Source organism: Herpailurus yagouaroundi, unplaced genomic scaffold (assembly GCF_014898765.1).
Source record: "Herpailurus yagouaroundi ecotype Mexico unplaced genomic scaffold, PumYag 139, whole genome shotgun sequence".
NCBI lineage: Eukaryota > Metazoa > Chordata > Mammalia > Carnivora > Felidae > Herpailurus > Herpailurus yagouaroundi.
In genome coordinates this window covers 4,745,702-4,761,721 of record NW_024412394.1, presented here as the reverse complement: position 1 = coordinate 4,761,721, position 16,020 = coordinate 4,745,702, and the positions used below count along the sequence as shown (strand labels likewise).

At 38.3% G+C, this 16,020-nt stretch overlaps 1 protein-coding gene across 2 annotated transcripts in view; it reads right to left on the bottom strand.

Moving 5' to 3' along the window:
* Nucleotides 1-16,020, bottom strand: part of ZFAND3 (zinc finger AN1-type containing 3) — a 324,262-nt gene that overhangs the window by 210,356 nt on the left and 97,886 nt on the right. The window contains exons 2-3 of one of the 2 annotated variants that reach the window (XM_040473389.1): nt 7,720-7,760; nt 6,035-6,058 (exon numbers count right to left, since the gene is read on the bottom strand). In XM_040473389.1, coding sequence (XP_040329323.1) covers nt 6,035-6,058; nt 7,720-7,760 — 65 coding nt within the window. The remainder of the gene's footprint in view (nt 1-6,034; nt 6,059-7,719; nt 7,761-16,020) is intronic. The other variant, XM_040473390.1, reaches the window with a different exon arrangement.

The following is a 16,020-nucleotide window of genomic DNA, read 5'->3' as shown; positions in this document are numbered from 1 at the left end:
CCCTGGGCCCCAGACTCCTTGACTGTCACTTGTATATAATTTTTGTGTTTCTTGCTCCGTTTCCTCATGCTGTCTTCCTTAGTATAAAGTCTGTGTGGGAAGGGGAAAACGCAAAACATCCGTGTATAGTTTCCTCAACTGTCCCAGCCATAAACATAAACATGTCATGTTATTATATAAATATATACGTAATTTTGTGTGTTTTCTTCAAAAAAAATCATCAGTAAAAGACAAAACACTATGATTTCACTTATATGTGGAATCTAAAGAGCGAAACAAATGAACAAAAAAGCAGAAACAGAGCCATATATACAGACAACAAACTGGTGGTTGCCAGAAGGAAAAGCAGGGGTATGGACAAAATGAGCGAAGGAAAGTGGGAGGTATAGGCTTCCAGGTACAGAATAAGTTATGAAGGTGAAAAGTACAGCACAGGAAATACAGTCAGTGATACAGTAATAGTGTCGTATGGTGACAAATGGTAGCTACACTTGTGGTGAGCAGAGCTTAACATACAGACTTGCTGAATCACTGTGTTGCACACCTGAAACTAATGTAACATCAGTGTCAACTATACTTCAGTAAAAATAAATTATATGTAGTCTAATTAAAAACAGAATACTACATATACTGCTTTGTAGTCTTCTCAATCGGCATTTAATTAATGTCCCTGTTATTTTTGAAAGGGAAAACAAAAATCCCAAACTAATGGCATGTTAAGAGTATAAATTAGGTAACTGTATTATTCAATAATAATTTTTGATTTAGGTAGAAAATTTGACAGCAACGAACAAGCCTGATAATTTCCAAATTGGATACAAAGTAAGCAACAATGAGGAAAATGAAATCCTGCTTGAATACTTAGGCTATTTCAATCACTTAAAGCCTCCCCAAAGTCCATTTTGAATTTAAAACAGTAACTATATGACAAAATCAAGAAATAATAAAAGTGAAAATGAAAGTACTGTACAGAACAGTTTTCTCCCAGCCGACAAAACCTGTAACAAAAATATATTAATTATAACAATATTTTCTCCAAAGTTAAGTATCATAAACTGGCGTCTAAGATTACTCATTTGAATAGGTACCTGAAAACTGACTCCCACAAAATAAAGTACGCACCTAGCTCCAGAGTCATATTAAACTATGCTTCTTAGGGGCACCTGGGTGGCTCAGTCGGTTGAGCGTCCGACTTTGGCTCAGGTCATGATCTCACGGTTCGTGAGTTCGAGCCCCGCGTCGGGCTCTGTGCTGACAGCTCAGAGCCTGGAGCCTGCTTCGGATTCTGTGTCTCCCTCTCTCTCTGCCCCTCCCCTGTTCATGCTCCGTCTCTCTCTGTCTCAAAAATAAATAAAACATTAAAAAATAAATAAATAAATAAACTATGCTTCTGATATGACAGGTATTATTTTATTCATTGCAATATTCTTTATCAGTATCGAGGCACAGTACAAGTAACCATGAAACAAAAATAAACTTAGCTTAACTATCTTCCCACTAAGAAATACACGTATGTGAAAAGTCACACCGAAATGAATTTTCAAAAACTTAACTTCACCATTAGCTTATAATTTAAGAAATGTTTTATCTATAATTTTAATTCATCTTCAACTGACAAGACATCCCTTATGCGTTAGTTCTTCTATTCTTGTCCCTTTCTGTAAATTGACATAGTAATACATTAAAACTATTCTTTTGGGTGGCTCAGTCAGTTAAGGTCCAACTCTTGGTTTCTGCTTGGGTCATGACCTCACAGTTCATGAGATGGAGCCCCACATCGGGCTCTGCACTGACTGTGTGGAGCCTCCATGGGATTCTCTGTCTCTTCCCCCCTCTCCCCCACTTGCACGCATGCACTCTCTCTCAAAATAAACTTTTTACAAAGTATTCTTTTTACTTTCTTATTATAGTTGACACACAATGTTACATTAGTTTCAGGTATAAGCCTCAGTGATTAGACAAGTTATACCTATACTCATCATAAATGTAGCTACAAACTGTCACCATACAATGCTATGGTAATATCACTAACTACATTCCCTATGGTGTACCTTTCATCCTTGTGACTTACTCATTACATACCTGGAAGCCTGTACCTCCCACTCCCCTTTATTCATTTTACCTATATCCCTACCCTCTCCCCTCTGACAATCACCAGTTTGTTCTCTGTATTTGAGTTTGTTTCTGCTTTTTATTAAAAGTATTACTTTTTGAGGGCGCCTGGGTGACTCAGTTGGTTAAGCATCCGACTTCAGCTCAGGTCATGCTCTTACAGCTTGAGTCGAGCCCGACGTTTAGGCTCTGTGCTGACAGCTCAGAGCCTGGAGCCTGCTTTGGATTCTGTGTCTCCCTCTCTCTCTGTCCTTCCCCTGCTCACACTGTCACTCTCTGTCTCTCAAAAAATGTATAAATGTTAAAAAAAAAAAAATTGGGGGGGGGGGCCCCTCCTGGGTGGCTCAGTCAGTTGAGCCACCGACTTTGGCTCAGGTCATGATCTTATGGTTTGTGACTTTGAGCCCCGCGTCGGGCTCTGTGCTGACAGCTCAGAGCCTAGAGCCTGCTTCTGATGCTGTGTCTCCCTCTCTCTCTCTCTGCCCCTGCCCCACTCATGTTCTGTCTCTCTCTCAGAAATAAACATTAAAAAAATTTTTTTTAATCTTTTTAATAGAAAAATGTAAAAAAATTCTGCCTTCCCCACTTGTGGCCATCCTGCTTCTTTTCTCACCCATACTTTTATTTAGCAAAAACATTCTGTGAAAAGCATTGCTAATATGGTAATACAAGAGGTCTTTGTGAATGAGGTACCAAATGTCCCAAAATATCAAAGGCCAGTTAGTATCCAACTCACAAATTCATAAACTGAGTTTGCACTCAAACAGAAAATAAATGATACCATAACCAAAGGTCATTTTTACCTTTGTAAGAGGCACCCTTTAGGTGCTATGCTTGACTTTTCATATATATTTTAACCTAGGAGCAATCAGGTTAGTTCATGCTTACATACAGAAAATCATGTAATTCAAACTATTCAAGAGCTCAGAGTAGACAAAGGTCACAAAAAAAATCAACTGGTTAATGTTTTGCCTAAAGACAGAAAAGAAATATGTACTATTTTCCAAAGAAAATGGGATCTCAAATAATTCAATGACTTTCTAGTGAATTTCTGCAATTCAGTGATTTTTAAACCACAGTGGTTTTTAAATCATAACCCTGGTAATATATATTTACATCACAACCTATTACGCGCTATTTTCATTTACATATGTAACTCAAACAAAGGTTTCACAAAACAATACTTGCCCTTAATATTTGTGATGCACTGATTATTTCCTATTCTTGTCAATTTTTTTTTAACGTTTATTTTTGAGACAGAGAGAGACAGAGCATGAACGGGGGAGGGTCAGAGAGAGGGAGACACAGAATCCGAAGCAGGCTCCAGGCTCTGAGCTGTCAGCACAGAGCCCGACGTGGGGCTCAAACTCACGGACCGCGAGATCATGACCCGAGCTGAAGTCGGCCGCCCAATCGACTGAGCCACCCAGGCGCCCCTCTAGGCAATTTTTTAAATGCAGTCATGACCCACTGAATTGATTTCTCTAACCACAAATGAATCACAACACCAGTTTTGAAAAAGTGCATTAGTGGGGCGCCTGGGTGGCTCAGTCGGTTAAGCGTCCGACTTCGGCTCAGGTCATGATCTTGCGGTCCGTGAGTTCAAGCCCCGCGTCGGGCTCTGTGCTGACAGCTCAGAGCCTGGAGCCTGTTTCAGATTCTGTGTCTCCCTCTCTCTCTCTGACCCTCCCCCATTCACATTCTGTCTCTCTCTGTCTCAAAAATAAACGTTAAAAAAAAAATTAAAAAAAAAAAAAGAACAGAAAAAGTGCATTAGAAAGTACTGTTTCAACCAGTAAGTGTTTATTCACCATAACGTAACTACAAATACCATATCATGAAATTTTGTGGCTATTATAGAAATTACATTTACCGATTTTTTTGGTACAAACAACAATATAAAAATGTTTACTAAAAGGACAGTATGAAAGAATATTTTAGAATATCATCAAGGGGATAGAAAAGCCAAAATTAGACCAAAAAACATGCTCAATAGTTATATAAATTAGAAAGATCTGTGTGGCAAGATCAATTGATAACAAGTTCAAGGGTGCTTAAATACCACCCTTTTCAATAGTTTAGACATTCTTTCCATAACTTCAAATAAACTGAAAATCTGTTAAATAAATCTTTTTTTAGAGATAATACAAAAATAACTAACACACAACTGGAAGGATAATATATCAACTCAAAGGTGGGAGAATTCCTTATCCAAACTGCAGATGTCTCTGGTTTCTGCTCACAGAACAGTCTTAGTCTTAAAAGAGAGATATATTCACATTTTCAAACAAATATTCAAAATTGTGATTTGAAGAAAAAAAAATAACACATAAAAGGGGATTGACAATAAAGTAGGAAAACAACAAATACTTACGGGAATGGAAAAAATATACTATGATAAAATTAACTTCTCCTGTTTTGTTTTTTTTTTTTAAAGACTATAAATAATAACCTCAGGTAAAGAGAACCCAGGAGAGTGTTTCCAATCCACGGTACCTCAAATCATAACACTACAGTCAATCATTTCTTAGTGCCTTCCCAGAATATTTCCTTTAAATACCATAGTGATTCTGGCACAAGAAAATCTTGGGATGATAAGGGTCTTCAGGTCAAAGGCACTTTAAGGCTAACAAAGTAGCATACTGCACATTTTGGGGGCTGGGGGTGACTCCAAATGGCCTAAAATGATTTCAGCCATGCCAAACCAGGAATCTAGATGTCAAAAAATAAAAATAAAAACCGTATCTTCCCATTTCAAAGAGACGAATTTTGGTTAAGCTGCAAGCTTGTTAAGAACAGCAAATCCAGCCAGCTTGGATATACATTTCTTATTCTAACAATATGGAGAAACACTATTATTTGCATATAATTTACCTGCAAAATTAACAATTCAATGGTTTTTTAGTAACTCTGACTTTGCATACACTCATGTTCTTTCCCTCAAACAGCCCAGGAGTCTTTTATAAAAAAAAAAAGGGGGGGGGGGGTTGGGGGATCTGAAGCAGTAGTAGTTACTAGGGCAAGTGCTCACCATTTGGCAGAATATTTCAATGGAAGCAAACAGTCATCAAAGTGAGCTTTAAACCGGCACCCACAGTTCCTAACATGGTAATCTATTTCAACAAGATTTTAAACATGTTTTTACTCACTTCAATTTTACGTAAACAAGTTCCAACAAACTCACTCACTTTTCCACCACATAGATTTATTTTGAAAAGCAAAATAAATGTGTCCCTAATGGGACACAACAGCTGTTTTTAAAGTAATTTTTCCATCTTTTAAAAGTACATTGTATATTTCATGGTATACTTTAAAAGAGTATTGAAAAATCACAGTGGCTTTGACCAAAATAATCTTCTTGTTCTATACATCTCATGCCTCTACACTCTACTTTCATTCAGGAATGAAATCCACAAATATATTGTAAAGTTCAGTGACTTTTTTCCTGTACTTCAAAAAGAACACCAAATGCTACTTCCACAAGCAGTGTGTTACTAATCATTCCTTTCAAATGATGTCGAATGACATTGAAGACATTAATAATATGGGGATAAAGAAGGAAAAAGATTATTTTCTTTACGCACTTGAAAATACCCTTAATATTTTTAAAAGCAAAAATGACAAAGCTGTATAAAGAGTAAATGTACACAAATCACCAGAGAGACAATAAACAATTATAACCATAAAAAATAAAACTGTAACAAGTACAAAGAAATGCAAAGACCATAGGTGATAATTTCTAAAATTGTATATTTAGTTAGGGACAAGAGACAGTTCTTGATTTGACATGAGCCCTTTCTCCCAAAGCCACTCTTTACTGAATTGTAAGGGGAAGCTAGCAATATATGGAGACAGTCATCAATCTAATATACATTCTGTCTCATTGCTACTTTCATCTTTACCATAAAATTTAAACTCTCACCAATGAGGAAGTAGTTCTTCATATCTGTAATTGTAGACATGTAAGTAAAAAGAGCAGAATACATTCACTTAATGGCAGAGATACTATTAAAAGTTGGATAAAAACCAAACTTACCAATATTTTTTTTTTCTTTTAAAGACCTAAAGTATTTGACAAATTCCAAACTTTTAACAGATATAAAGTACCTTCCCCAACCCTGGGCCCTGCAACTCCCTGCCACCAATCCCCTAGCTTAGGCATAAATGTAAACGACTAAAGTCTAAATAGCATAATGAATAGAAGGTGAAAACTGACAAAAATTCTCTCCTTGGCCAATCTCTAGCAGGCTCATCTGAGCCCTCTGCTCAACTAGAACTCAATCTCAGCTTATAAAAACTACAGACTCCATCCCCTCCCCAAACATTAAAATATTTAAACAAACACTAACACAGTTTCTAATCAAGACCCCATCCCTAGGATGACCCCAGTCCCTCTTAAAGTGCCTGCCTAAGAAAGCTCAAGGCTGCCTAAAGAATTTAAGGTTTTATTAGCTGTAACACCTGACTACAGGCCTCTGAACATCCTATCTTAGACCATTTACTGAAAAGAGTTTTTTACAACTGTAAATTCTTCCTCTGTCCCTTTGGAGATGCGTATGCATCTCCTACATCTCAGGAATCCCTGTCAAGCACATGAAAAACATTTCTTTAAAATGTAAACATTAGAAAGGATAGGGCCTCAGTCTCTCAATCTCAGTAGGAGGGCAGGATCCTAACTTCCAGACAGTCTGCTAATAGATACAACCAACCCAGTCATCATTTACACCGACAAGCCCTTTTTGATTTTTCACTTCCTGGACTACTAAGCCAAGTGAGCAACCCCTCCTTATTCCCTCATTCTCCATTTAAAATGCCAGTCACTTCTGCATGAATAAAAGTTGTGTTCAAACTGAACTCTTCCTTATTGCTATATATTACTGTTCAAAGTCTGTCCTTAGCACTTTAACTAGCGTCCAGCTTTATCTACGACAGAATGAGTAGAAAAGGAAAGTTAAACATCTCTCAGTTAGTAAAGACTCAGGTATTTTATTAAGATCATCAGATATGAAATTCTTTAAAAAAATGAAGGTTTAAGTTCATGAAGGAGTCATAATTTAAGGAGTCAACCAAATAGCATTTGGGGGCTGGAAAAGGACCTTGGCAAACATCAAGTCCCAAGCCCTTCATGTTAAAAATGACAACTCTAAGGTCTAAAGAGATTAAGTGATTTACCCAAAGTGATTTCAATAAGGGACGGTATTAGAAAGGGCTAATTCGGCATGATTTTCTTCCTGACTCCAACATGAAAATATCCTTTCTCTTATATGCTCACTGGCAAAAGCAGAATTTCAAGTCAAGATCAGAGATGAACATGTATTACCCTACAACAACACAAGATTTTACAGTTCCACTATACATCAACAACTGTAAACTATGGAAAGATTGGTGCAAGTACACAGATGATTTCATTTCACTCAGGGAAGGCTATTTTAATAATCCTAACAAATATATGAAGCATCTTGGTAAGGAGAATCTGCTTTCACACACCAGCAAAGAAAACAAAACCCCATGCATAAACACAAAAGGAGGCCAAATAATTTAGATCATCTTAAAAACAATCAAAAAAGAAAAATAAAAATAAATTAAAAACCTTTTTTCTGCACTTACCAGCAAAGCATTTGGAACAGAGGTTCATAGTCTTGCTGGACCTGGGGCAAAAAAAAAAGAAAGAAAAGAAAGAAGAGCTAAAAATTCAGTATTACTCTAATGAAAACATAAAGATGTTTGAAATGTAAGCAAGAATCCCCTGGCCAGACAACTGAACTAATAAACTAATAAACTAATAAACTAACCAACCACCCTCTCCCACAAGGAGACAAAACAAACAAAACAACAAAAACAAAATATGATACTTTATTATCAGTGAGTTAACCAATGCTTTGTTTTTTGTGATTAGCAAAACTCAGAAATTAAGTAGCAGCAAGTTCAGAATTACTCTAACATGCCCAGATAACGACACAGGAGTCAATTTGTCCCACAAGATTACCACTTTCCGCCTGTTCACACTGGAACATATACCACAAAATTATCACTACAGACAACGAAACTTTTGTCTCTAAAGGAGTAAAACTGTCTCCCCAGATATATACTTATTTATCTCCATAACATTACTTAAAATTTTATGTTCTCTTCTTTCCTTTCATTCTAGTCCTATTTCAGATCCTGGTCACATTATGACCCTGTAGTTTAAAATTCTTTCTTCAGATGTTACCAATCAAATTATTTTTCATGTCCTTTCATCTGTTAATAATGGCTACAACTCACTGAACACTAACTCTGATGGACACTAAACACATTATCTTATTAATAAACCCAATATCTGTGAGATAGGTATTACCATATTGCTTGCTTCTAAAAATGCACTTTAAAAAAATCACATTAAAATGTCTAGAATCAGGAAACATCATATGATTGGCTACAGATGATGACTAAATTAATGAAATATTCCTACCACCTCCTCCATGGTGTTATTAAATTGAGGGATCTTAGGAAATCAAGGACAGTCTCATCTCCATTTGACCAGCTAGCATTTGCCCAAGGTCACAGAATTAGGAAACGGCAGAGAAAATAAATGACCTTGGGCCTGAGCCAATGCCAAAGGCCATCCTTTGTTCACAGCATAACACAGCACCTGGTACCACACAGCATCCCAGGCACAACAGGGCGGGCAATCAATAACTTGTCTATGAAGTTCTTCTCATCGCTGTTTCCCTTCCTGATTCTCTCCCAAGTGCACTCATTCCTACAGCCATCTTCCAAAAACCTCCTACAATACTCTGTTGGATATAAGCGGACCTATTTACAGCCTCATTCCCCAGCAACACCCCTCCCAAAATCTTAGTCTTTGCCCAGAGCTGCTCCTACACAGAATAAGCCAACTTTCTTCTGCCCTTCCTAGTAAAGTTCATAATTAATGAAAGCCTCCCTCAGGAAGTATTCCCTGATGGCTATGAAAGTTTCCCTCTATACTGGAACCCAAGACCTAAAGGTAAGCAACTGTCACAGGGTGACAAAATTGGGGTGGGGGTGGGGGAGTCACTGCTTCTATTTCCCAAAAGAGATGCTACGTCAACTGGAGGATCTTTCTTTAGAATTCTGCTTAATATAAAGACATCAAAGGCAGTAAGGAAATCTTAACTATCACTAAATGAATAAAAATGAACAAAGAGATGAAAAGATGTTATTAAGAGTGGAATCTAACATTTATTATATTACCTACATGTGGTAAGCATACCAGATGCCTTCAACCCACTTTACCAAACGAGGAAAGGGAGCCTTCCAGAGGGTATATAACTTGCCAAAGGTTACAGAACAAGTGGATGACCCTGGTCTGCCTAACTCCAAAGCCTGTGTTCTTTTCACCCAAATTAAGGCCTCTGCCCCCAATACAGAAGCAGAAGAATACAAATAATTCCCAAGTCAGCACTCTGGTCTTTTGGGAAAATGGTCCCATGAGTAAAGACTGAATGTATGGTAATCGAGTCAGCTCCCTGAGAAAGCAGAACCTTCCAACAGGATAAAGCCCAATCCCTGACTTCCCCTCCAAATATACATACACATGTATGTGCAGGGAAGCAACCCTGACTGACAGTTATTTCAGTTCCAACTGAAAGAGAACTGAGGATGAAAGAATATCTTTGTTACCAGAAATTCCCCCCAGGAAAGCAGGGCTCTTCCAGATATGGTCACTATCTTTGTCCATGCAGCAGCACTGAAAGCAAGAGGTAATTTATCACTTCTGCTGCCCCCCACATCCAGCAGGTATCATGGAACGCCTGCAAAGAACCACTGAGGGCAGCTCGGCACCAAGTGCGCAGTGTTACCATTTGTGTTTCACAAAACTGGTTAAGGAAAAAAATGGCAAAATAGCATTTTTCTCTGCATCCCCTATTCTTTCCAGAGAATTTATTTAAAATACCCACCATACCTAAATTTTACTTAAATGACATTCATCCCACTTTCTGAATAGGAATTTTCCAGCAACATGCTTATCAATGAGGTTGTGAAAGACATAATACAGCCACTGATATTATTAATCAAAACGGAGATGCCTGAAATCTAAAATAAGCCAACCTTTGGCTATAGAAATAATGGCCACTGGTAATGCCAACTTGGATCACACAGGTCAGCAAAACAGAACTTGAAAGAACTGGCAGAGGCTTCTGAGAACTTTTCTCCTTTCTCATGTTCGACATGTGAAACTTGAAGCTAACCATAGGCATACGACTACCGACTGCCCGTGGAAAAGCAGTGTGATCAACTTGCAGTCTTGGGACAGACAACAGAGTTTCTCTATGTGACAGCAAACATGAAAGGTAAACGGGATTCTCTTATGTCCCACTGCTCCAAAGAAACAGCTCTTATTGAGATCTCCAAAGGCTACCATGTTTCTAAAACCAAGGATTAGTGGCTTGAATAATGGCCATCCAAAGATAACAAATCCTAATCCCTGGAATTTATTTTATCTGGAAAAAAGGTCTTTGCAGACAACTTAAAGATTTTGAGTTTACCCTGTATTATTCAGGTGGGCCCTAAATGATATAACAAGCACTTCTGAGAAAGGGTAAAGGAGTCTGGAGAGACACACAGAGGAGAAAATGATATAAAGATTAGGTAGAGCTGTAGGAACGTGGCCACAAACCTAGGAATACTGGGACAGCTAACAGAAGCTGGAAAAGGGAAGGAATGGATTCTTCCCTAGGGCCCCACAGAGAGAAGGCAGCTCTGCCAGATTTTGGACTTCCAGCTTCCAGAACTTTAAGAGAATAAATCTCTATTGTTGTTTTTTAAGTTTATTTATTGTTTGACAGACAGAGTGGGGGAAGAGCAAAGCGAGAGGAGAGAGAGAATCTCAAGCAGGCTCAGTGCCATCAGTAGCAAGAAGCCCAACACCAGGCTCAAACTCACAACCTCAAGATCATGACCTGAGCCAAAATCGAGTCTCAGATGCTTAACCGAGAGAGCCACCCAGGTTCCCCTAAGTCTCTGTTGTTTTAAGTCATCCAGTTTGTGTTAATTTGTTATGGCAGTCTCACAAAACAAATACACAGTTAGGTCTCTGATCATCTCAATGCCTCCCACTCAACAGCATTCATCCAGATCCATCCCTCTTGAAACTCTCTTTACTTTTGCCTTCTTGTTGCTTGGATCCTAGATCAAATTTACCCCCCCCCCCCAACCTAGTTTTCCTCACCTAACTGCTCTCTTTTAGCCACCTTTGCTGGCTCCTCCTCCAATGTCAAGACCTTTACCTGGAGGTCCCAGGACTCAGTCCCTGTTACCTCCACTTCTCCCATGGCTTTAAATATTGTATCTAAACAATAGACTCACAAATAAATGTTCACACTCATCCCAAACCTCTTCACCTTGCTCCAAACTCATGTTTTAAAATGCCTATTGGGGCGCCTGGGTGGCGCAGTCAGTAAAGCATCCGACTTCAGCCAGGTCACGATCTCGCGGTCTGTGAGTTCGAGCCCCGCGTCAGGCTCTGGGCTGATGGCTCAGAGCCTGGAGCCTGTTTCCAATTCTGTGTCTCCCTCTCTCTCTGCCCCTCCCCTGTTCATGCTCTGTCTCTCTCTGTCCCAAAAATAAATAAACGTTGAAAAAAAAAAAAAAGAAAAGAAAAGAAAAGAAAAGAAAAAAATAAAAAAATAAAATGCCTATTTGATATCTCAAAATGCAGCTCAGAGTCAACATTTCAAACTAGAACTTTCAATACTCCCAAACTTGCCTGATGCATTTTATCCACTTTTATGAATAACAACACCTTCTTTCCAGTTGCTCAAGTCAAAATTCTAGAAACCAACTTTGATTTCCGTCTTTCCTGTAGTCTCTCATACACAGTACTCAGCAAGATCCACTGGGTCTATTTCCAAACAGACCTCAAATTTATCTACCCTCTCCTTTGTCAATGCTTCCACTCTGGCAACCATTACCTCATACCTGGGTCATTGTAAATGACTTTTTAGTGGTCTCTCCATTCCCACTCTTGATTTCTTAAAATGATTTTGCAATGAGTAATCTTTTAAAAGCAAATTAGATCATGCTATTTCTTGCTTAATGCCATCCAACAATTTCCTACTGCATTTAATACAAAATTCAAACATCTTACCAAAACCATTTAGTTCCCTCATGGTCTTGCTCTGCCTACCTCCCCTCTTTATTTCTCACCATTTTGCAACCCTCACTTACCACATTCCAACCACACTGGCCTTTTTTCCTGTTCCTAGAATGTGCTGTAGAGCTCTTGCCCATGCTGTTTCTTCTACCCTCAAATCACAGTAAGACTAGCTCTTTCTTGTCACTCAGGTCCTGGTTCAAACCTCCTCAGGCTTCACCTGACCACCAATTTAAATCAGTCCCTCTTCCTGTTTTCTTTTAACAAATGACCCTCTTGGTCACTCCTGCCTAGTACTTAATAGGTACCCAATATTTGTTAAATGAAGAAATGAATCCCCCTTCCTGAAGGCATGACACATGAAACCCTAAGTAGATTTAAAAAATGTATTTTGTAAAGGTCATTCAACACTATCTAGAAGAAAGGGCACCCACAATTCCTGTAGCTGTCTGCCTGTCATTTCTCAGGAGCTCTGTCATACTGTATTACCTACAACTGGGAGATAATGCCACCCTATGTACCTGGCCATGATTTGTCACTCAGGAGATAACAGGTGGCAGACACTTTCAGAAGTTTCTTTCCAATGAAATGGAGTTGGAGAGAAACCAGCTTAAATTTTTCTCTCCTTTCAATAAATGTTTAATATTTTCTAGTTTTGAAAATACATGACCCTTGTACAGAGTTTAGAAAAAGAACATAAACATTTAAGTGAAAATTAAAGATCAATGATAATCCAATCCCCCAAAATGAGCATTGTTAACATTATGAAATAACTCCTTCTTATCCTATGGATATACATAATTAAGAACAGTGTTGGGGCGCTGGGTGGCGCAGTCGGTTAAGCGTCCGACTTCAGCCAGGTCACGATCTCGCGGTCTGTGAGTTCGAGCCCCGCGTCGGGCTCTGGGCTGATGGCTCAGAGCCTGGAGCCTGTTTCCGATTCTGTGTCTCCCTCTCTCTCTGCCCCTCCCCCGTTCATGCTCTGTCTCTCTCTGTCCCAAAAATAAACGTTGAAAAAAAAATTAAAAAAAAAAAAAAAAAAAGAACAGTGTTGGTAAAATTGTATGGTACGTTCATAGGCGTGCATTTTATTAGGTGTTATAACACATACACGTTACATATTGTCTTTTGCATAGATCACATATTTCACTTTTAAAAGTGTTATAAAAATATGTAAATTTCATTTTCATTTTGTATTTATGTTTACTATTTCCCATGTCATTACGTATTCTTGAAAAACATGCTTGTTGGGGGCGCCTGGAAGGGTGGCTCAGTTAGCTGGGCATCCAACTTCAGCTCTGGTCATGATCTCCCAGTTCGTGGGCTCCAGCCCCATGTCGGGCTCTGTGCTGACAGCTCAAAGCCTAGAGCCTGCTTCAGATTCTGTCTCCCCCTCTCTCTCTCTAACCCTCTCCCACTCATGCTCTCTCACTCACTCTCAAAAATAAATATTAAATATTAAAAAAAAAAACAAACACCATGTTTGTTGCTCTGTAATAGTCCAGTACATACTAATCCTATAATTTATTTAGTCATTCGCTTAGTTTTTGGATGTTCAGTCTTTGCCCAGATTTTTTGTTATAAATATTCCTATAATGAGCATTTGGGGATATAAATCTTTGGTCATAAATCTTTCATTAAAATTGATTCTGAGGAGAATTGCTAGATGAAAAAGTATGGTTTTTGTAAGTATTGCCAAATTCCTTACCAGGTAAGTTCTACCAATTTACACTGTCCTCAAAAGGATCTGAAAGTACTTTTTTCAATACAGTTTCACCAGCATTAAGTATTATTACTTTAAAATCTTTGCTTGATGGGAGAAATGGTTATCTTAATCTGTTTTCTTCCAAAATAAAAAATTTTCCAATTTTGAAGGATATCAATTTCTTAATGAAGAATCAAATAACTTCTAATTAATTCATCATGGGGAATTAAAACAACATTACTAATTTTTGAAAATCCTAGAAACATTTTGTATTTTCTTGATCTCCATATAACACTATTGTATCTCCCTACCCCGGAAACATATACATGCCAGGTCCTCCCCCACTAAATATTTTAATATAAATGCAGAGCGGTGCCTGGGTGGCTCAGTCGGTTAAGCAGCCAACTCTTGGTTTTGGTTCAGGTCATGATCTCACAGTTTTGTGAGTTCAAGCCCCGAGTAGGGGTCTGCACTGACAGCATGGAGCCTGGTTGGGACTCTCTCCCTCTCCCTCCCTTTCTGCCCCTCCCACCTGCACAGTCTCTCCCTCCCTCCCTCCCTCTCTCTCTCTCTCTCTCCCCGTTTCCCTCTCCTTCTCCCTCTCTCTCAAAATAAATAAACTTTAAAAAATTTGTTTTAATGTGGAAATAAAAAACACCGTCACCATATCAATGTTCCTTCAACAATAATACTATTTTTGGCCCAACAATGAGGAAGAAACTGAGGCACAAAAAAAAAAATTAAAAAGAGTCAAAAAGAAAACAATGGTACCAGCATGGAAACATACCAAAGCCCTTCCTTCCAATCTTAAGGTCCCTAAATTTCTCCAGGTTAGGCATGGATCAATAAAACTACAAAAATTTAGACTACAAAGTGATTTCCTTTTTTTTTTTTTTTTTTTTAAAGTAATCTCTACACTGAACCTGGGGCTAAAACTCACCACCCTGAGATCAAGAGTCAAATACTCTTCTGACTGACTGAGCCAGCTGGGCACCCCAATGCGGTTTCCTTCTTAAAGAAGAGAACTGATCTGTAAAAACCAATTAGTCACATTTCCTAGTTCAATCTTCTTTAATAATCTGTAAGAAAGAGAGGAGGGAGGAGAGGTTGGGGAACAAGGAAGGGAGAGGGAGGTGAAGGAAGAGAAGTAAAAATCAAATCACAAAGCCTTCTCCACTCTAAAAATCTTTCCAGTTGCCTAGAAGTAAGATTAGATGATTAAAGGCCAGTAACAATATGTGTGCCAACTCGTACACTTACAGCCAGAAAGTCTAACTTCCTACAACAGCTAGGAAGCAAGAAACAGCTCTACTAAATCATCACTCTTTGCTCATCCCCGGCAAACAAGAAAAAGGACAGTTCAAACAGATGACATTCTAGCTGGCAATGACAAAGGAGGCTTTCAACAGTGCATCCAGCCTGTCTCAACTGTTACACATCACTCTAAATCATTCAGACAATGTCTGCAAAGTTTTCTTTTTAAGGGAATATTACAAAGAAAAAGATGGGGTGGTTAATAAGGAGGATCATTTCTAGAATGTAGCAATATGGGTCATACTACTTTAAAAGATAATTTCAATTTAACAACTTAGATTCCAGTTGGGGTACTGTAATGAACGGTATCTTAACATTTTATACCCAAATTCAAGGAAAGCAAGGACACAGCATACACCTCTGGTTTTATGTGTTTTAAAGTCCCTACACTAAAAAGACATATAAATGTAAAACAAGTCACCTGATCATCTGTGACCCTGTATACATTACTGAGAGCTTAGTCCAGCACTAGCTAACAAAACAAGATGAGCCACGTCCATCAATAAACTAGTAAAAAGAAAGACAAAAATTAAAACATGTAACAGCTCTCACAGGAGAGGAGGAAAAACAATGAACTAAATAAAAATGCCAAATAATTTTTCCACATAAGAGAAACTAATGACACTATCAACTCTAACACAAAATGGTATACAGTGGCTGCAGCTGTCTTACCATATATGCCCAAATATAAGGAAAAGATTTCTTCCCCTAAAATTATCCATAAACACACACACACACACACACACACACACACACACACACACACACACAC